The 22,227-nt window shown below is 44.2% G+C and overlaps 3 protein-coding genes across 9 annotated transcripts; 1 reads left to right on the forward strand and 2 right to left on the reverse strand.

The window, feature by feature from the left end:
• Window positions 1-351: 351 nt before the first annotated feature.
• Window positions 352-11,117, reverse strand: cers3a (ceramide synthase 3a). Of its 4 annotated transcripts, none has more exons than XM_062471658.1 (11): window positions 10,834-11,117; window positions 8,592-8,779; window positions 8,003-8,117; window positions 7,236-7,354; window positions 6,125-6,182; window positions 5,751-5,801; window positions 4,660-4,752; window positions 4,313-4,441; window positions 3,776-3,882; window positions 3,010-3,163; window positions 352-1,730 (listed from the first exon to the last, which is right to left on the reverse strand). In XM_062471658.1, exons 2-11 carry the CDS (start codon window positions 8,762-8,764, stop codon window positions 1,545-1,547), a joined length of 1,185 nt encoding a protein of 394 aa, XP_062327642.1. In that variant the 5' UTR covers window positions 8,765-8,779; window positions 10,834-11,117; the 3' UTR covers window positions 352-1,544. The 4 variants fall into 4 exon arrangements, with proteins under 4 accessions (XP_062327642.1, XP_062327640.1, XP_062327641.1 ...); XM_062471656.1 differs by having other exon boundaries at window positions 10,783-11,117; XM_062471657.1 differs by lacking the exon at window positions 10,834-11,117 and adding an exon at window positions 10,712-10,831.
• Window positions 11,118-11,610: 493 nt separating this feature from the next.
• Window positions 11,611-15,238, reverse strand: lins1 (lines homolog 1). Its single transcript, XM_062471031.1, has 7 exons — window positions 14,751-15,238; window positions 14,240-14,625; window positions 14,049-14,147; window positions 13,745-13,880; window positions 13,005-13,601; window positions 12,646-12,832; window positions 11,611-12,501 (listed from the first exon to the last, which is right to left on the reverse strand). The coding sequence occupies exons 2-7, from the start codon at window positions 14,603-14,605 to the stop codon at window positions 11,643-11,645; spliced, it is 2,244 nt and encodes a 747-aa protein (XP_062327015.1). The 5' UTR covers window positions 14,606-14,625; window positions 14,751-15,238; the 3' UTR covers window positions 11,611-11,642.
• asb7 (ankyrin repeat and SOCS box containing 7) lies at window positions 15,098-20,874 on the forward strand. Of its 4 annotated transcripts, none has more exons than XM_062471035.1 (6): window positions 15,098-15,287; window positions 16,122-16,157; window positions 16,537-16,665; window positions 16,827-17,078; window positions 17,422-18,027; window positions 19,350-20,874. In XM_062471035.1, the coding sequence occupies exons 4-6, from the start codon at window positions 16,838-16,840 to the stop codon at window positions 19,487-19,489; spliced, it is 987 nt and encodes a 328-aa protein (XP_062327019.1). In that variant the 5' UTR covers window positions 15,098-15,287; window positions 16,122-16,157; window positions 16,537-16,665; window positions 16,827-16,837; the 3' UTR covers window positions 19,490-20,874. The 4 variants fall into 4 exon arrangements, with proteins under 4 accessions (XP_062327019.1, XP_062327020.1, XP_062327017.1 ...); XM_062471036.1 differs by having other exon boundaries at window positions 15,100-15,287; window positions 16,122-16,230; window positions 16,537-16,646; window positions 16,825-17,078; XM_062471033.1 differs by having other exon boundaries at window positions 15,100-15,287; window positions 16,537-16,646; window positions 16,825-17,078.
• The last annotated feature ends 1,353 nt before the right edge of the window (window positions 20,875-22,227 follow it).

Below are 22,227 nucleotides of genomic sequence, written 5' to 3' on the forward strand. Positions count from 1 at the left end.
TCTGACTCTGATCTGAAGTCAGCCTTGCAAACTGTTCCTATAGAATTGATCTCAAGGTAATTCCTTTACGGAGACAGACTATGAAGAGTTAACCCACCCTGACAGATCACCATTAGACCTATACAGAGTCAGAAGATGACTGTTCTTAAAATTCAGATGGCATGCATGTGCAGAGGCTGCAAAACACGTCTGATCCTGCTCAGTTTGAGTTGAGGACTGTGGTGATTTACTCCCCCCAGAGGCCTGTTGGGGTATGACAGGATGGAAACCAAGCTAAGTTCTAGGTGATCGTCACAGTGATATGCAGTACGAATCGTGTAAAATGAAACCGCAGTAAACTGGAGGTCAAACTGTCAGCCAAGAAAATCATTTTATTGGCATATGAAATTTACAGACAGTAGTAGTGGAAGTCTTACCTTTTCTTTTTGAAAATTATAAAACAACCCAGACTTACAAAATGGATGTTTGATCCATCATTGGCATATACAATATCCTACATAAAACAAAACAATATTTGAGAACATTAGAATCAATATTTGGGACCTCGGAATCATTCTGTCATGCTTCATTCAAAAATAGATTTTTCTAAATGCTGCAGAAATGTTTCTTCATAAGTCTGCTTCACACTCTCTTGTGAATCCATGAAATACTTCAATACAAAATAAATATACATCAGACCTCAATTATGGCCTTGGGTCAAAAACCACAATTTGTTCAGAATGTACCATGTGCTGTAGTGTACAATGAAATGGTATAGGTGTGCACTGTACAGTATGTATGAGAAGGTATAAAATGGCACAGCATAGTACATTGTCGTTTCAGCCTGGTGCTAGCCAACATAGTTGAGAAGCAAGACCTAATAGTACGGGCTATAAGTGGCTGAGTTCAGCAGGGCTTTACTGTGGTCAGAGAGGACAAGCAGAGAGATACGACCACCTTATCTGGAAGAGTCACTAGTGATATCAGGCCCCATTCATCTCTCTGTAACCATAAACAACTCCAGCACAGGTTGAGATAAAACTTGCCGCAAGCGAACGCAGCCCATAAACCCCAGCAGGTCCTGACCGAAGAGGGGCCAAGACACAGGGGCCCAGGCAGACTAATATGATGTGCTCACTCTGTGTTTCTGAAACAATACGGAACCAATTAAATATGATGACGATACCAAACACGGGGCTGTGTGTTTTGTTGGCCAGTTTCACTCTCGGGGTGTTTATCTTTCTGAAGGGGCCTACATGGGAAGCTGTGCCATCAACAACACTGCTCTCCTCAAACATAGGAGCCATGTCATCGTTTGGAGTTGAAAAGAACGCAGTAAGGTCAGCCTCTACGTCTGCACTGCTCCGCGTACGGACGCTCTGATGGACACGGCCATTTTTGTTGGACTAGGTCACACTCCATGTACTGGAGAAATACTTTTTTTATTTTGTCTAGATGGGACAGGATCTGTTCAACATTGTTCGATTACTCACATCATCACCCCTCCCTTCCCCTTCCCACCATTTTTTGTGTGCAGGACTCAACCAGTAAGAATGAGTTTCTGGTCAGTACACAGTCTTTGACTGACAGATGTTTTCAGACATGGATAGGCGTCCAGAGCATCCATTGGTTCCCTCCTTGGTGGCCCTACCCACACCGTTGCCTGTTCTGTGGTGTCTCTCCTCTTCCTCTGTAGAAATGCTCCCATCTTCATCCTCCTCTTCGTTTTCACTTCTTACATCTCCGGTTAACTTTGAAAGAAGAATAAGTTGAGAATTAAAACCAGCCTAACACATATTTAGTTGTATTTATTATAATGTTTGAATTATTCACAGAAACCTTTGAATTTGTGTCCAATCAAACAAGCAATTCAGCACAGAAGAAATCCCAAAAGACAATGAAACTGTAAAGGTGTTCGGCCACATCTACTCCAGTCTACCTCTAGGGTGTCTTGCTCCATCCCACATAAACTTGCAAAACAACTTGCCATTCACCCCAAAGCCCAGGTGAAACCTGAACCTAACGATAGTGTTTCTAGCAATGCAACCCCAGCCCACATTGTCACTATCCTAGGATCAGCTGGAGTGGGAGGCTCTCAGGAGGATTACCCTCTCCTAAATCACAGAGCTCTGAAAACACAATGTTCTGCTCTGAAACACTATTCTGGTAGCTACAACAACTGCTAAATCACTAATAATTAGGTCTCCGTAGCAACTGCTGCTGGCTGTGTGCTTGTTCGGCACAGTGATTATGTCTGGTCCCCATCCGTCCCTGGCAGTCTGTTTCTGACAGGGCTGGGGTACCGGGCCAACACCAGCACACGAACGCAGCAACACAACACTACTACGGGAGAGGCCAGACAATGGCACATTGGGTACAGGGGCTTGGCATGAGGTCACACTGCCGGCAGCAGGAAGAGCAGTGTGGAGGCAGCAGGAAGAGCAGTGTGGAGGCAGCAGGAAGAGCAGTGTGGAGGCAGCAGGAAGAGCAGTGTGTAGGCAGCAGGAGGAGCAGTGTGGAGGCAGCAGGAGGAGCAGTGTGGAGGCAGCAGGAAGAGCAGTGTGGAGGCAGCAGGAAGAGCAGTGTGGAGGCAGCAGGAAGAGCAGTGTGGAGGCAGCAGGAAGAGCAGTGTGGAGGCAGCAGGAAGAGCAGTGTGGAGGCAGCAGGAAGAGCAGTGTGGAGGCAGCAGAGTTCTCTGAGGCCATAGGGTTGCTGGGAAACAGGACCTGTGTTCCATGGTGCACTGTTCCTGGAGTCTACACTATCTGTTTGAAGATCAGAGACAGATGAACATGAAAGAGGCACCTGTGAATGGATTCTCATAAACCATGTGGTACTCAGGAGTTCCGATCCTCCATGGAAATAAACGGGTATCAGAAGATGATAAAAGCACGAGAAAACCCACTCCTGTGCTTGTTCTCTGCCCTGCCTTATTCACTAAGACACTCGGACCCGCAGAGCTCATATGCTTCACTCCTCTGGAGGGAACTAACCACGTCACGGCTAGCAGCGGTGATGGGCAACACTTACGTTGCCAAAGAGGAACTTCTTGACCATGCGTAAGATGAGGTAGGCCCAGAAGATGTGGAGGAAGAGGAGGATCACCAGCATCGCATTGAAGAAATAGTAGGCGAAGAACGCAGCATAGTGTTCCAGAGGGTACACCCAAGTGCAGTGGATTAGCCTGCAACAGAGACACCACACATTAGAACCAGGGCACGGCCCCAAACACGAAACTAGATCACGATGCACAAAGACTACATCACAAAACAGATAAAAAACTACATACCCACGCGCACAAAATTGCCATCCCCAACTGAGCTTGTTGTGTGGGAAAATAATGTATTGTTCTATTATTCAATGTCCATTGTGTTTGATAACCAAGTCATGGGACTTGATGCTCTACCTACGCTAATTAAAAAGATATGTTGTTTTGATCATCTATTTTAGCAGGTTTGGTTTAATGGATTGTCAAATTGATAAAGCTGTCAGAACAGTGCCAGAGATGTGTGTAGGCTTTCTCTGCAGAAAACAATAACCGGACAAAGGCCAAAGTCTAATGCTTGTGTTCGGAGAATGATATCCGTCGTATTTGTTCCTCTAAGGAGAGGCTGGGCAAACATTTCTCAGCAAATATTGAGATTACTATCACAATGCACTCATGATGCATTGATTTGGTATTCATAACTCTGACTTCTAGAGATCTGTATAACAAAATAACAAACAGGTAAACACACATCACGCGCTTCACACACACGCTCGCACATGCGCACACACACGCTGTCAGTTGGCTTACCAGAATGGGAAGATGACGAGTCGTGTAACCATGAACACAACCGTAAACACAACAAAGAGAGTGTTGCAGGTTCTTTCCCATTTAGCGTAGTTAAACAACTTGGCAGACTGTAATACACAAACACAAATCAAATCAAAACATACACTAGTTAGTCGCCCATTATCCAACTGCACAGTCAGCAGTCTCACTATCAAGCTGCTCTTATTAGGTTACATCTGGATTGTATTTGAACCGCATCGTCAAATGCTGTGTGAAGTGAGTCTCTCAAATCACTTCTGGCTTTTCACTCATTGTTTACATGTCAGTACTACAGTGCTGCCTGTGGACTTCCTTTCCTCTGAGTGGAAGGTCTGTACCTGGCCACATGTCTCTGAGTGGAAGGTCTGTACCTGGCCACATGTCTCTGAGTGGAAGGTCTGTACCTGGCCAAATGTCTCTGAGTGGAAGGTCTGTACCTGGCCACATGTCTCTGAGTGGAAGGTCTGTACCTGGCCAAATGTCTCTGAGTGGAAGGTCTGTACCTGGCCACATGCCTACCTCCAGCAGGATATCAGAAGCGTCGTGGACGAGCATGACCAGGGTTCCTATGCGGATGTAATTGGCACACCAGGAGAAGGAGAGTAGGACCAAGGTGGCGACATGGTGAATGATTTGTTCCTTGAAGTCCTAAAAAGAAACAGTTGTTTTTTTAGCAAGGGTGGCATTACTTTGTATCAGAACAGCAGCCTTTTAAAATATGCCAAAGTTGATCAACTCAGTCAACGTCCAGTGTTGGAAAATGAGAGGAGACCATGAAGCTGGTGTGTTTGCACCTGGTGACTGTGTGAACTAAAGAGGCTCAGGCCCCCGGGCTCCAGGGAGGGGATCTGTCACCTGACACTCACCTTCCTTTTCACATCCACGGTGACGCTGAAGATGAGAGACCCATAGAAGCTCAGCTCCAGGATGTAATACCAGTACTGAGACTCCAACATGGACTGAAAAGAGGGAGAGGGGAGGGTGGAGAGAGAGAGAGAGAGCGAGAGAGCAAGAGAGCGAGAGAGAGAGAGAGAGAGAGAGAGAGAGAGAGAGAGAGAGAGAGAGAGAGAGAGAGAGAGAGAGAGAGAGAGAGAGAGAGAGAGAGAGAAAGACAGACAGAGAGAGAGAGAGAGAGAGAGAGAGAGAGAGAGAGAGAGAGAGAGAGAGAGAGAGAGAGAGAGAGAGAGAGAGAGAGAGAGAGAGAGAGAGAGAGAGAGAGAGAAAGAGAGAGAGAAAGAAAGAAAGAAATAAAGACAGAGAGAGAGAGAGAGAAAGAAAGAAATAAAGACAGAGAGAGAGAGAGAGAGAGAGAGAGAGAGAGAGAGAGAGAGAGAGAGAGAGAGAGAGAGAGAGAGAGAGAGAGAGAGAGAGAGAAGCAAGAATGAATTAAAGAGCGAAAGGAGAGGTAACAAGACCCCACATTTTCATGAGATAATCTCAGTCATTCAGCACACAAAAAAGATTCAACACAAAGACAAGTATCCCCAGGCTCTTTCCTTAGTCAGAGAGCTGCTCACTGGAGGGTCTGACTGCTGTATGTCTGTGCATGTGTGTTTGTCACTCGCTCTCCTGTATTTGACTCAAAACCCCAGCCTGCTTGGTCCTGAGGCTGAACATACTGTAGGCTAATCATACCAGCAGTGTTCCAGTGAGACTGACATCATTCTTTGATTAGGACCTGGCACCAAGCAAGTATCAACATGGATCAGCTCAACACATGCATTCTTCCCCTCATAAAACAAACAAAAACAGACTTACTTCTAAATAAGGACCTGTACTGGACCTGAGATGACAATTATCGGCAGTCTTATGCAATGTTGTAAATGTGGATATTGCGTGAAAATGTTAGTGAAGACCGTTAAAAGTTATGTGTTGTGTTTATATTTTATTGATGACACGTGACGAGGGCAAATGCAGTGTGGTAGGTGTTGGAGAAAACACTCAAATCCATACACACCTGCTGTGGAAAACCAGTCCATACTTTACGTGTATCATAAAACCACTCTTTCTGGAGAGACATAACACACAAAAGCATAAAACAACCAGCATGTTCACAGCAAGTCATCACAGATTAATTCCACCTACAATTGCTCATATTTGGTTTAGCTTAAATTCCTTTATACTCTCCTGCCCTCCCCTACTCTTTCCTGCTGGCTCCTAAGAGGGAGGACTATGAGTAATGTTCTGTTCTGACAAATCCGGCCTGGCTCAGACTTTAAGAGACAGTGAATGTATGTACTGTATTTACATGTGGAGAAACGCTTCGAACTGTTTAAACTCACAAACAGTACCAAACCAATCTGACTGGGGAAAAAGAAACAGTGTACTCACATCATGAAGGGCTGCTATTCCTCCGATGAATGCAAACAGATAAAAGAACAACCTCCAACTGCAAAAACAGGCAAGGGTAGGGATGCGTATTGATAAGATTTTAACGATTCCGACTCCTTATCAATTCCTGCTTATCGATTCGATTCCTTATCGATTCTCTTATCGATGTTCCCCTCTACAGCCATAGCTCTGTGCGTCCTGCACCCCCCCACACACACACACTCGTTCTAAACGAATTTCTCAAACTGGCTTTGACTGGCTCTGAAATTAGCTAATACCTACCACCTCTAGGCCTCTTCAGGCCTCTGTTTTCAAAACAAAATCTAGTCGGAGATAGAAACTTTCAGTTTCCTTGTGTTCAAGCTTATATTACTCAACACCAGTAGGACTTACAGGGGTCCTAACAACAGGGAAAATAACTTCAGTGTCACCTTTCAAAAGAGACCATTTACATGCATGTACTCCAAATGGTTCAACAACGGCTTTCAATGTACTTTGGGTATGTTGTTTAGGCGTTTTCAGGCAACAAGTGGTTGTGATCACTTTTGAGCAGTTTAGCTCTACCTTAGATAGTTAGAGATGAAACGTTAGCTGCGCTGCTGCATGCATCGAACACATGACGTTCCAATAGTTCATTCCATGCTGTGTGTTCAAATGCTTCTTCATATTTGTAGTATTTCCTCCCTTCGACGAAATAGACTTTTTACACGCGTTACAAGTGGCGTTGTTGTCATTTTGTCGTGTGAAATACAACCAAACTTTAGAAAGCTTCCTAGTTGCCATGTTTGCTGCAGTATGTCTATGCGCGAACTTTTATAGTTTATTCAGACAGACGTTCGCGTGTCCCATTATTAATCTGAGCATATCGATTTTTAATCTATTATTAAACTTAGCATTTTAATTGTTTAACGGCACAGAGAATCGTTAACAGAATCATTAAGGAATTTTACTAACGATTCCAAGGAATCGATTCACTGGGAACCGGTTCTAAACAAGAACCGGTTCTCGATACCCATCCCTAGGCAGGGGGCACTATTGAATGAAGTCATGATATTCTCTGTCTAACACAAACTAACAAACACACACATTTGATCATGATACAAAAACTCACCTGGCTTCTCTGAACTTCTTGAGCACTCCAGGTCGGTCCTGGTTGCGTCTCCTTCTGAACCAGCGTTCCACCTGCCTGACTGACCAGCCACTTTTCTTAGACAGCCCATCAATGTCTGCCTAGGAGAAACACCCTCAACACAATGAGCAACACAAACACACAAACACATCTAGCTACTTATTACTGTACTTTTTAATGTCCTCAGAAGCACAAATTATGATCCATTTTCTAACTTTCTCAGAGCAACAATTGTAGGCAGGGAAACAGATGATCTCTTAACAGAGATTTGGTGAGCTGTCTTCCGGGCCTTTCTGTGTGGAGTTGTTCTCCCATGTTTTCCCCCCGTGCTCACATGGAACAAAGAACCCCAATGCAAAAACATAGAACAGAACAGATCGCTCTCTTCCTTGGAGGAAGGACAGTGTGGATGGGAAAATGTAGAGACCCAATCTGTTCGGTAGACACTTCCTGCATGCGTGTGTGTTTCTCAAGGTCTCCACTCCCTGCACTTGTGTGTGCGTGTGTCATCTGAACGACCTTTAAGCATCAGTGATCCCATCTAAAACCTTCAAAATGGTTTTCGATGGTGTGACCTCCACTCGCCACACGCCACGCTCAGGCAGATGGATGAGCTGGTACACACACACTTTCAAAACACAGGGGGCGAGGAAACCGTAAACCAGGGTTAGGGTTTACCTCTCCAGGGTGTGAAGTTAGGGTTGGGGCTAGGGTCTGTCCAGGATTAGGAGTTTGGGTTAAGGGGGTACCTGTGTAGGGTTTCTGGAGTGAGAGATGTAGCAGAGCTCCAGGATGGGGTTTTCCACTCTCAGCCTGACTTTCTCTCTGATCCCCACTGAGGCTGCTACCGGTGTTGCTATCAACCTGGAAGTAAGAACATACTGTACCAGTGAGAACTGGTTAATAAAGATACACATCCCCGCCCGGCACAACCAAGCAGGTGAAATTGTAACTGGAGACCTGCTTCCCTCCAACAGCCTACAAACACAAACAATGGCCACGTAGACAAAGGACATGTCACCTGGTACATTTATACCGAACATTAAAATGCCTCGTCTCTCTGGCCTGGGCAAAGTAATATTTCCTCAGTGGAAAATGTTTTACTGGATAGGTCACAAGACCATTTTAAGGAAGGTGCTTCGCAGTAAACTTTGGGAATCAGTGAACTATGAAACAACCCTTCCTGAAGCATGTGGCACCATGATCCTGCCAAGTGATGCTGGCCACTGAATGGGAATTTTAAAGTCACCTTTCTGTCTGACAAATAGCATGGCTGCGTGTGTTATGAGCTAAACTTTCCAAAGTGCAGTGTGTGTGTGTATAAGAAGCTCACCTTACCTTTCAAACAGGTATCTAATTAGTAGGAAGACTATGGCGTAGGGCACTGTGACGTACAGGTGTGAGGCTCTGGCATAGACACGCCCCTCTCTGTCCTCAAGGTCGGCCCATGTCAGGTTGACCGGCAACCAGATCCGATCCCACCAGAACCACTGATACAGAGTGTCAATCATGGCACTGCAGGGTCCCTGTGTCACATGTGAGGAGGAGCAAGCTGCTCAAGAAACATTCTCGCTGGATCATAAAACTTTCCAAACTACTGAACAGAAGTTATTAAGGCCTCACCATTGGGCAATATGACTGTTCTGTCTTATCTTCATTGCGATTGGTCATATACAAAAACGCATAGGGTGACCCACTCTTTATTTCCACAACAAATATTGACGCAGCATTTCTCGCCCATTTCACAAGATCTCTCGTCTCCTACGCACACACAACGTCACCAGGGAAAACCTCACTGGCAGACAATCAATAAAACCTGCATCTTAGCAAAACATCCTGGGACAGGAAAAAAAAGCTTTAATAAACAGAACAGTTTTTCAATAATGCAAGAGTTCATCACAGGTTACATCACAGAACCCCTCCATGTGCCACAGCAGCAGCAATCTTGTTGACTGGTTTGTGAGTGTTGGAAGGTGAAACACTGACGTAGCAACAGTCAACAGACCTCCATGGGGGCCCTCCAGAGCCTCAGGCTGAATCTGCTGACTCTCAACCCCGGTCAGATTCCACCTCCCAAGAACCTAAACATGATGACAATAGGAGCCCCTGAAACTCCACACTCCCAAGAGCTCCTGCCCTCTGTTTGGTGCCCCCAAGAAACAAAGGAAGATTCAGAGTGCTGTGATCATGGGGACAGTTATTAGTGGAGCAAGTAGGGGTTATCTTTAGTCAGAGACTAACTCAACCTTGGACTCCCTTATAGTAAGAGACTCTACCACTGTATGATGGGGGCAGTCAATCCCACTATGACCTCATCAACCCAGAGAACACTCTGTACTCTTTTGCGGATGGTCCAGACTCGCTCTGGTAGTTCACGTGACGTGTCATTGAATGTGCTGCAAGTTGGACGCATCTGGAATACTAAGAAAGCCATGTAACCGCAGAGCGGAGAAATGACTTGTGCACCACACATGCCTTTAGACACAGCACAACACCTCGTCATGTCATAAATAGGAGGATCACTTGGGTAGGTTTTGTTTTTGACTGGTGCCCCACGTGTGTGTGTTGTACTGGTACAATTATGACATCACTGCAGATGTCACCACCTCTAGGTCCCTGAGTAATTAACATGTGACTTGGCGTATTTGCCTGTCCACCGGAACACACCACCTGACCATAACGATCATCTTGAGGTCCAGATAACAAACCCACCTCACACTGTGTAATGTTGTATGATGCAGAAAGATGCACATCACAATGCACTGTTTAAAATCCATAGACTTTTGTCTCTCCTTTCTAAAATATCTGTCTATCCATTTCAAGTAACACAAGCACTTTTCTTTTTCAGGGTCTTACCATTCCCACAAACATGCCTGGATCACACAAACAATAAGTACCCAGTTGGCAGTTATATGGGTTAAGGATTAAAGCTAAATCTTCATTAAAAATAATTAATACATTCAAATTGATAGGAATACATAAAATATATATTGTCAACATTGGTGGGGAAAGCTGGTAGAGTATTTCATCATTCGAGTCTAATCAGGTTCTTGGTGAGAGTTTTATAGAGAAACATTTAAAACTAGAGAATTGGCTCTAGAAGACAGATGTAATTACTCATTTTAAAGGCTCATGACTTCATAACGGCTGGACGGCAGAAGTGCCAGAGATGCTTATAACTATGAACCTAAGCCAGTTACAGAACAATAAAATTGGTCGGAAAACAGAGTTGTTTGCGGATAGCTGAAGCGCCCAGCTTGTGGAACTTCTGTACATCGACCTACTAGCAGAACAGAGTCTTCATTCAGCTCAGCTCAGTCATGTATGACCAGGCACATACCTGGAGCTGTTCACTTCACCCTCGAACAACTCACATCGCAACCAAATGAATGTTATCTTAAAGTACTCTAAGTTAACTGGAACAGGTATACAATCAAGAAATCCCAATTTGTCCTCACCTATCAGACGGAAAAAGCGAACACAAAAATCATTACACTAGGTCCAAGGTCATATAAAAACATAACTGTACCTTCCCTCTGTTGCTGCTGCAGAAGAGAGAGCAGGTAAGAGCCGGTCTCACCTGGTTGCTGCTACTCCTGTGTTTACTGTGGGAAACTACAAAGCCTGAGAGAAGCCCTCTATCCCTCTACAGTTGAAAAGCCAGGCAGCAAGCAGGCAGGCAGACAAAGCAGGCAGGCACTCTCCCTTTGTTTCACATGCTTTATGGTCACACCCAGTCGGGGACAATTGCCTGGCAGTTTTTTTCCCTCCAGGTTAGCAGGTAGGGAGGTAGGCTAGCTGAGTGCCATGACACACTCTTACATTCAACACAGACACACAGCCAGGGGTGCCCTCAGGGAATGTTTACCAGCTTGTTTGGATTGAGCTTCTAATTCTACAGACAGATTATTCTTACGTCTAGTAACATAGAGAACATAAGAATGGTCAGTTAGGAGCTACGAGTGGAGATAAGACAGAGGTTGAGAACAATGTTCCATGCTTACAATGTTCATGCTTACAGAATGAACTTCAAAGAGGCAGGGATGTGATTAAGTAACATTCAAACAGCTGAAGTGTATTGGTTTAGGAGGTGGATGTTTTGTTTTCTTAGGATGGGTAAATAGAGCAGAGCTCAAAGTATACGCACAGCTGAAACACTGATCGTAAACACACTTTCAGGACTAACTCTTCCTGTCATGATTTAAGATTTACCTGGCAGGCAGCTGAAGGGCACCAAAATAGTATTATAACCCACACCAACAGGAGAACTGGGATTCGCTTACTGTATGTATATCTTTTAAAATAGATATCTACGATATACAGAGACTATCAATAAAACTGAACAGACATGTTTCAATTTTGCGTTGTTTATTTTAAATCGGTAGTATCTCAATGATGAAAAACACTTTCTGTCTCAATCTTAGTCAGTAGTTTGAGGAGCGAGGTGGGATTATAGGGAAAGAGATTCCTCTTCTGCAGCCTGGCTATCACATCTCTGAGCTCGGACAGACAGGTGAATGCCCTTCTGTCAAGGTCTCCATGACGTCTGTCTTGGGCAGGGGCAAGAGTCCTGAGCCTCCATCCTGGTCCTGGCAGACTCCGCCCTTGTCCACAGTCTGGATCCGTTCTAGGCTGTGATCCCCTCCCTGTTGTTTTTTTGCAGTCAAGTGTGGTCTGAAAACCCTCTGTGGAGCTTGATAGCTGGGGTCCTTCCTGTGTACGCCCCAAAGAGGAGGACGGTTCCCTCTTATCACCCTGTGACAGATTGAGGCCGCCAAGCCTCGGCCTGCTCTCTGAGATGCAGGCTTCCAGCCCTGTAGCCCTCCTTGGTGTGTCTGAAACATCCATCACCTCAGTCTCTGACTCATCTGAGCTTCCATAGTCCACCAGACGGAGAGGAGGGACTGGGCTAGGCAGGACTAGGCCCAGCGGAGACACACTGCTACAGGGGGCAAGTGAAGACCGATGGAGGTCTTCTCCCAAGCTGTCCAGCCTCTGTGTCCAGTCCAGCGCCTCCATCTTCTGACAGGCCTCAGAGAAACTTTCCCGGTCCCCCTGCAGGTGTTTCAGGTAGCGCACCAAGTACTCCAGGAAGCAGGTTTCCGTGGAGATGAGGAAGTCCAGGAGGATGCTATGGTCAAAGGAGACACTTCGGAGGAGCGACAGGAAGTGGCAGTGAGGGTTGCAGCCGGTGGAACAGGAAGCAGTATTTGAAGCACCAGCAAACACACCCATCTCAGAGGAGACTCTGCGGCGAGGAACCAAAATACAAAATACTTTACCCTCAATTACATTGCAGCCTTCGGCAATGTGGCGTGAACACAATCCATAACTTTCTAGTACTGTAGGTCCTTTCTTAAACTGCTCTCCCTCCAGTCACTATTATAGTTACCTGTTGTGGAGGAGGTGTAGTGAGAGTAAGGCTTTGGCTGTCTCCATCATGTCATCATCCTGCTCTCCAAACACCACAGAGACCCAGGTGCAAGGATGACAAGGCTGGTGCAGCTGGACCCCTCGCTGGTTCAGAAACAACAACAAGCCTTGCAGACACCCTGGCACATCCATTGTAGGATCAACACCTGGAGACACAGAGAGGAAAACAGACAGGCTTCATATGTAAGAAAAGACTGCCCCCTGCTGCGCATGTGGGGAAGAGCAAAACCAAGCACAGGAAACATGGTTCAAAATGGGTTCTGTTCGCTAGAATGCAGCGTTCATACATGTGAGATGTGGTGTTGATTAAGTCCTTACCTGTGCCACTTCCTGATTTGATCTTGTAATCCAGGGATTTCAGTAGAACGAGACTAACAGCTCTCAGCATGACATAATCGGGGCGGTCACTGCCTCCATCACAGGCCTGCCTTGTCCCACTGAAGAACACAGACCCTGACTCCACCGGAACACCCTGTAACCAACCAGCATGCACCGCCTGCAACACCTCAGAAGTTAGCGCGTTCATGTCACTGCAGATGTGACGGTCTGTGGGGGCTGGTACGTTCGCTAAAGCCATGTCTTCCCCGGCCTTCTCCAGCAGCACCCTCTTCAGGAGCAGCATCACTCGCTTTTTCACAAAGTAGTCCAGCGGACGCATGACTATCCTCAGCAGCCCGGGGGCCTGTGTGTGAGCCAGCCTCTGACTCAGGAAACAGCCACGAGACCCTGATCTGACCCTGGACGCTGTGAGCACCTCCAGTAGGTCTAGTAGAGTGCACAGCGTGGCCCCCCGGTTTGCAGTGCTGCTGGAGTATAAAGCACTGTCTGTCTGATCCACATCACTTCCAGGGAGAAGCTTAGAGCACAATGATGACAGAGCTGGGTCAAAAGATGCAAGAAGCTTCTGCAAAGCCCCTGGTGGGAAAACAAGAGAAAAAGACGAGGAAGAAATAAGGGGGGGGGGACAAAGACATGTATAGCATACTGTATTGGCAGTGAAAAGTGTTGAGGTCTGTTTGTTTCACAGAATGTAAAGACGTCTACTGTAAGATCAATACCACTATGTCCCTGTGGCTGTTTAAGCAGTGTTTTAATGACGTCTTGGAGAGACCATAGGCAGCCGTCCAACTCAGGTCCTGGACTGGGGTTCAGAAACACTTGCAGACATTTCCTCTCCCAAATGGGATTGACAGGCTGCGAGTTTAAATAAAATAGAAGGAAATGAAAAAATCTGAGAATGATTCTGTGTGAGGAAAAAGAGAGCAACTGACTAAGAGTCCATTAGTATCTGGGATGTGATAAAATTATACATTTCAAAAACAGTTTTTTGGAGTTTCAATTGAAGGTGAGCATCCAACTCACCAAGTTCTCAGAGGAGCGTAACTCAACAGAAACACATGCTGATGCACACTTTGCAGCAAGATGAGATGTCAACAGATCCTTGGTTTGGAAAATATCAATCTGTCAAGGGAGTTGGGGTCAGAGAGGAACATTTAAATGACAAACTACAAGCATGTTTAATTAAATCAACATATAAAATCAAAACTACTCACAAGATTTGACATAATACCAAACTCTTGCAATAATATTCTGTACACCGTACTGAAATAATGTAGCGTCTCTTGAGACCAGCTTTGACATGTCATTTTGAAAAAGATTTTCTCCATCAGCGTCAGAGCAATGCAGGGTATCTCATCGACGCCATTATCATAACACTCTGGTGATTTGAAAGGTTCTCTGGGTTGATCTGAACACTCAGCATCCCTGTCCGGCACGGGCACTGATTCACAACACTGTTTTTGTGGTTTACGAACACACAAAGACATTGTTGACGCAAACTCTTGTGCAGTTATGTTAGGCGATGCTCCAATCAGTAAACTCCGGTATGCATCATTTAGAGAGAGTAAAATAGAGTTCATTTTGATGGGTTGGAAGAAACCTGAAAAAGATTGTAAAAATTTTAGTTTTATGTCAACTTTCTTCATTGGTTTATGTTGAAGAGTTTACATACATACACATTGCAATACATTACGAAACGTAAGTCAACCGCTATATCTCACCTACCTTTGTTATTCACGTATTCCTGGTTCTTTTGCTAGAATGTGGTACAAAAACTGCACATAGTAAGTAAGTACATAGTAACCGATTAACTCATTTATTTTTCCATATAGGCTAAATCTATATATTTTACGAAAAGAAAAGCAGCAAGCATGCATTTTAAGCTATAGCTCTAGCTACAGTGTCCCGATAGGGCCATGTGACTGGTGCTCACGGAAGCAAAGTCTGAGATGCTGAAAAAAACGTTTTGAAAAACAAGATAGCTATTAGCTAAGTATATATATCTGTAGTTTGCAAAGCATGGTAAACGCATTTATTCAACACAATTTTTTTTTTAATTACGTACAACCGAAATCTAGCTAATGTAAAGCCTACGTTGCGGTAACCTAAGATTTGCAGCACGAAGCTGGTTTGACAGCTCGCGTTCCTCAAGTCTGAAATCTTATTGGCTGGTGTGGTGCACGTCCTGGGGGTTGGCGTCGGACAGTGGAGTAGAGGAGCCAGCTAACTAGCCTGTCTGCTAACCTTATAGCATCTAGTTCAGTAAGTATATTGCATTTTTGTAGCTACTAATAGCTAGCAATTAGTTACGTTGTGCCAATGAGCAGTGGATGATTGTACGAGTTGTTCTGATAGTCTAATAGCTCCATTGTGGTGAATGTTGTACAACTCAAGAAATGTACAGAAAATTGGTCAGCTAACCGCTACACTTCTAGCACCAGCACCAGCACTAGCAATTGAGCTAACTATTGCCTTATTTTATTAACCTGCATTAGCTAACTTAACTAACTAAATATGCATTTATTTAAAAACAAGTGGGTGTTTGTAGCTGCGTTGTAACATAATGTCATTTAGTGTCAGTTCTCTAGTTAACTTGGAAAGTAGCCCGTGAAAGAACTGAAGGTACTGTACCATGATAACTGAAAAAGCCAAGCCATGGCTAATGTTAGCGCGCAGCTTGCCACTCCATTGTTGTTTGTTCGCTTTTGCTAAATACTCGCTAACGTTAGCTAGCTACTGGTTATTACCACCAGCTAGTAATCTAGTTAGTGATATATATCGACTGGCTTTTGTAAAAGCTAACTTGTAGTAATACTAGTCAATTGTGTGACTAGCAAAGAAGTTGGCTAGTTGTCGTAGCTTGACACAAATTAGCTATTGTATGCTGCATGCAGGAATTTTGGGTGTCACTGTCAGTTTGCCCCATGTTTTCAAATGTCTTTCTAAATTATGACTCGGGGGGAAAGTGGACGAACCTTTAAAGCAAGGCTAGCTGGCAAGCTGACATGTCAACCGGTTATTGTTTTGTATGAGTTAATTGGCTGTGCTAGCTATACGAGCTAACGCAATGATTTGTTTCCAATGCCTTGTTTCCAGACTGCCACAACCTGCTACGTGTCCAGTATGAACACGGTAGGCTATATTGTGTTCCATAACTTAGTAGTTTGTTCGTTTCCAACGAGTCAAACATTAAAACCTTGTTTGGGTAAGTATCTAGCTATTGATTACTGTTGTTTGGGCTAACCAGCTTATCTGTTTACACTTACAGTACTATTATTATTATTATTATTAATTAAGGTGACATGTAATGTCTAGTTTGATGATTAGACATCATTCTCTGTCATAACTTATGACAGCGAATGATGTCTTCTTCGTTTGCGAGCATTACAGATCTATACAGGTTTAATATCAAAACGTTGTAGTTAAATGTTATGTTTTTGTATTCAGTGGTTTTGAACAGACAAAACATCTGAGACTAGTATATGCATTCCTGTTTTTGTTTACTTTTCAGATTGGATTTAAAACCATGTCTATTTGAGTTGTACTCACAACTGACAACTGCCCTGTTGGTATGCCCAAGAGACACATGCGAGAAGTTATACATCACCAATTTGACAAAAGGTGAAGGTGTGAACTGTGGGTTTGTACCAATATGTAGGAATGGCAAATGTGCTGGATAAAGGAATAATTTATCAAGTTGTCACAGTGGTGGGCCTTTCCATGACTCAATGTAAATAGTTGTGTTGATTTGGTAAGTGAAGATATGGACTGATCACAAATCGTGTCTGTTTCCCAAAAGAGGCTAGGTGTGGATGAGCCTTCCCTTAACGAGATGTAACAGGATGCTGAACCATCACTGCAGAAGGAACCCAGAGCTTCAGGAGGAGCTGCAGATCCAGGCCGCGGTGGCCGCAGGGGATGTGTGCACGGTCAGGAAGATGCTGGAGCAAGGCTACTCTCCCAAGATCCGCGACGCCAACGGCTGGACACTGCTCCACTTCTCAGCTGCCAAGGGGAAGGAGAGATGTGTCAGAGTGTTCCTAGAGCATGGTGGTAAGGATCCTAACCTTGGATGAAGATGTTGAAATAGTTCTTCCTCCATGGCTTTCTTTGTCCTGTAGATGGCGGTATATTACCAGTCTGGGATTGTCGACTTCTCATCGACTTGAGTCTCCAGGCTAAACCTCAGGATTCCTGGGTCTTTATAATGTTTATTTCTAATTGCTGTAGACTGCCATGTGACATCATTAGGCCTAGTGATTTCTTTTCTGTCAGTCAATCCTCTCTTGTCCTTTCCACTCTGCTAAATGGAAGGACATTTGAAATGTACACTCACCTGTTGTTTTGTCTTGTCTCCCCCAATTCTTCCCTTCTCTTCTGGTGTTCCTCTCTCCAGCCGACCCCACAGTAAAAGACTTCATCGGTGGATTCACGGCCCTCCACTACGCCGCCATGCACGGCCGAGCCCGCATCGCCCGGCTCATGCTGGAGTCCGAGTTCCGCAGCGACATCATCAACGCTAAGAGCAACGACGGCTGGACGCCCCTCCACGTAGCGGCCCACTACGGCCGGGACTCGTTCGTCCGCCTCCTGCTGGAGTTCCGGGCGGAGGTGGACCCCCTGAGCGACAAGGGGACCACCCCTCTCCAGCTGGCCATCATCCGCGAGCGCTCCAGCTGTGTTCGGATCCTCCTGGACCACAGCGCCAACATCGACATCCAGAACGGCTTCCTGCTGCGCTACGCCGTCATCAAAGGAAACCACTCGTACTGCCGCATGTTCCTGCAGAGGGGCGCGGACACCAACCTGTTCCGTCTGGAGGACGGGCAGACCCCCCTGCACCTGTCGGCCCTCAGAGACGACGTGGTCTGCGCCCAGATGCTGTACGCGTACGGGGCAGACACCAACACCATTAACTACGAGGGCCAGACGCCCGTGGCCGTGGCCGTCAGCATGTCGGGGATAAGCCGGCCCTGTCTGGACTTCCTGCAGGAGGTCACCAGTAAGTGGGACTGCTACTCTGGGGTTTGACGTAAGGATAGGGGAGGTTAGCCACTGGAAGTTTGGGTTCTTTCTCCTTGGCTGTTTGGGATGCAGTCTTTTGGTGACACGTGTTAGGATATTATGAGTTTCGGTCAGCCAAAACTGGAATCGTTTCTAGTTATGTAGCAGTTTGTTCATGCAGGGATGTAGATGACAAAAATGGTGAATGTCGTCAAACATGAAAGGACCCTGTGGTTAAAATGGGTGGGGTGATGATGGATTGTAGTTCTACACAAAACAAGGGATATGGCCGGATTGTAAGTCGAGACGAGTAGAAACTTCAGAAATGCACAGAGAGGGCACGTTGCCAACACAAGGTTATAATGACCAGTGTTCAGCCCCAGAACAATTGGCGGTTGGGGGGAGAGGAGAATACGGTACCTGAAGCACTAATGATTTAGGAAGCACAATGCCTGCATTCCTGCTCTGGTCACTGAACTTTGATATCAAGATATCAAAGAGCTCTGGTGTGTATCAGACAGGCATGTGAAGTCAGTCCCATTCACAGCCTCCTGAGACCAGGCAGATCACATATCCACAGGCTTATTGATTACAGGACAGCCTCACTGGATTAACTCATCTGCCTTGGCTGTGAGACCCTGGAGGATTGGCAGCAAGCTCCTTTGAAGACTATTGCACACTGACCCCAGTGTTGTTTCCTTTAGGTAGATTCTGGTTGCTCACATAAATATTTTAACCAGTAGAGAGATTCTACAGCATCAGCACATCACTGATTTGTTTCAATAAAACCATATTGCTCACGTCCTGGTTAAATTGTGTTCCAACAATAACTGCAGTGTCACCTGAAGCCTTTAACAACAGGGATCCTGGCTGTGGTGACAGTAGACAGACCTGCAGCTGTGCCCTGCCCCCCCTCAGTGTTGTGGTTTCTCCAGCTGGCTGTGCTTTGGTGCTTCCCTCTGCCCCGGGAGGGAGACGCAGGCGGAGGGACTAGTTCCACTTAATAGCGATAAAACTCCAGCTTTCGAGCTTCCTGGAATTGAGGGACTTTCCTGCAGTTTAATAGCAAACAATGCAGTAGCTAATGACAAGGTGCTAGTTTGGTTTGAGAATGTAGAGAGAACTCAGAGAAGGTTAAGGTTCCAAAAAGAGTTTTCAGTTTGTAGTAATTTGCTAAACGAAATGATTGGGAATACCTTATCTAGTTGTGTATTATATCAAATCTAGTTACTGATTTTAATCTCTGTTTATATAACTATCTACTTGCATTAATATCTTGTTAGATCAGTATTTAAATAACACATTTGTCTTGTATTTCAGAGCATCCCAGGACTTTACAAGACATGTGTCGAATAAGAATCCGTCATTGCATAGGCCTTCAGAGCCTCAAGTTACTGGAAGATCTACCTATCGCTAAGGTCATAAAAGACTATCTAAAACACAAGTTTGACAACGTCTGATGCCAGGGCCTGTGATGAGGAGGGGCACATCGAGAACACTCTCTGGTTTCTGCCAAGACTATGCAAGCATTGTGTGTCTCTCTGTGAAGAAAGCCTGGAGGAGAGGTGTGCGGGGTGTTCTTGTGTAACCTGGAGAGGTCACTTTGTGACCCCAGTTGTCACTGTGCCTGTCGCCACACTGACAAAATGTTGTCCACAGATCTGCAGTCTGAACTGGGAAGTATCTTTCTCACTTCAGCCTGTCCAATCATGAATGATGGTTGATGCAGTAACGTGTGCTGTGGAATAAGCTTACTCAGTGGAAATGTGACCACATCCACAGATCTGGCACTGGGCTGTCGTCTGTGTGTCACATTTCTGTCTGCATATGCCAGTGGATTTGATTTGTTGATATGGGTCTTCCTGTTCATTTACATGTACAGCCACCATGAGTTAACTTTCTGGGGGTAACTTTTGAAATGTTGATTCAAACAAATAGTTAGACAGAGATGGTGCCATTATGTATTCACTGAGATGTTTCATCGTGTGCCTGTTGAAGTTGTAGGAAATTATGGTCTTATGCTGCAATAAGTGCACCTTCCATTGTTCAAAACCCTGAAGTTGGGCGGTCTCTAGTTGAAGTTGTAGAGGGACACAAACTGCATCTATGTTCTCATCTTTTTATGAATAAAGCGGCCCACGCGCCTTTGCCAGAATTATTATTACTATTCCATTTTTTTTGTTGTTGTGGTAATTACAGTTATATTTTAATCAGTTGTATTACTATGCAAGTGGATTTAAAATAATTTAGATCCACTTGTGTAATACTAAGAAAAACACTGCTCTATGTAATGTTTTAAAGCTATGAGTACAACTTTTCTTAAGCAATGACATGGTCCTAACTCAGCATACAGTGTTACCTGTTTATTTGTTTTTATTTTTCCAGTTTTTCTTTGAGTTTTTACTTTTACAAAATGAGATGTTTATGGATTCTGAACAGTGTGTTGATGTATAAACACTGTTATTTTAAACAAAATGTAAATAATTGTTAAATATGTACAGCAAATATTTTTCTAGAATTATTTAAGCAATGATACTCTGTGTTCCTAATGTATTTCTTTTGTTGGAAGGTATTGTGCTTTGTTTGATGTGAGCCGATGTACTGGTTATTTTGTGTGTGTGATACGGTATGTTAAGAGTTTCAGACGTTTAATTTATCAAGAATAATCTGGAAGGATATTATGTTGAGCGAGACAAAGCAGATGCTATGTAAAAAAAAAAGTGTAATTTGTAATGAAGACCATACTGTGATTTTCACATTTAATTAGATGCTCTTTACAAAACAAGAACTGATCCAATCACCTGCAAATTATATAATTTCATTATACAATTTTTATTTTTGTCTAATTGTCTGAAAATTAAATAAAAGTTACATTTTTGTGTCGAAATTCTAGACTCTGATCAACAACCTCAAATATGAACCTGATCATACCATATCAATATATTAATTAACTTTGAAGGTCAATCAGGCAACTTCAGTCGTTTATTGTTACCAATCCTTATCTAAATTATTATTGTTTTCATATCTAAAATGATTACTTGGTTTGTAAGTCTTTTGTTGACAAGAAGTTGTTCTTGTTTTATTGTATCCCATAATTGGTTATTTGTTCCATATGATAGATTGCTTAATTCATTGCAAATACCTTAAGACCAACTGCCTTTATTATGTCAGAATTGACCATACAGCTCAGCCCTTCTGTGTCTAGATTTCATAATACAAATAAATCTAGTCGGCAGACACTGAAGACACAATGTGACAGAAAGGCCTCAGAGATCAGCTATTTGTTCATGACTTATGTTCACTTACATAGTTCAGTTACATTTCAGGTAGATCATTTCTACTGTACATCGTCCTGTGTCTTCTCTTCTGGATTTGATACAATTTTGTATATGACGCCATTTTGTACGGCAGACTTTATCCGAGTGAGCAGAGTGAGACAGCATGGTACGGGCTCTCAGGTTGTGCTGCGGAGCCTTTGCTAGATTCAGTGGTCGACTCGGATCTTCCCGGTCCAGGAACAGTCAATACTGACCACAAGTCTTCCTCATCATCAACTACTGAATGTACATAAAGTCTTATGCAGATTTGTAAATGTAAGAATGTGAATAAAAACACGTCATAATATTCCTCTTCATTTTCTCTAATGATATAATTGAATCAACACTGAATGTTCCCCAGACTTGTCTGTCATATTAATAAAAGAAAAAACATGTACTTTCACTAATAGCACATGCCATTATGATTTGGAAGTGGAAATCGCCATTCAGTCATCTGTTTATTGTTCTGTCTCACACACTATCTCTTCCTGACTGTTTCCAGGCTGTAAAAGCAATAAATCTCAGCCATGATAATGATCACGACAGAACCTGTCTCAAGTCCGGCCTCCTCACCAGAGAAACACTGCCAAGCACTCTGGTTACAGAGGAAAACTCCTGATAAAGGTGTGTGTATGTGTGTGTGTCTGGGAGAGAGTGAGAGAAGGATGGATTTATAATATCAGTTTGCCCTTCATATTTAACAATGCTTTGAAAAACAACCCCGCTCTATGCCATGTCACTGTAATAGCAGCATAGGTTTTGAAGTAGGAACACCTATAATTACATAGCTTGGCATTCTGACAAAGTCTTTTCTGAGATGTATCACTTACTTTACAAAGGGTGTATTTTTTTCAGCTTTTTCTCTTTTTCTCCGGAATGCT

Source organism: Osmerus eperlanus, chromosome 10 (genome assembly GCF_963692335.1).
Source record: "Osmerus eperlanus chromosome 10, fOsmEpe2.1, whole genome shotgun sequence".
Lineage (NCBI taxonomy): Eukaryota > Metazoa > Chordata > Actinopteri > Osmeriformes > Osmeridae > Osmerus > Osmerus eperlanus.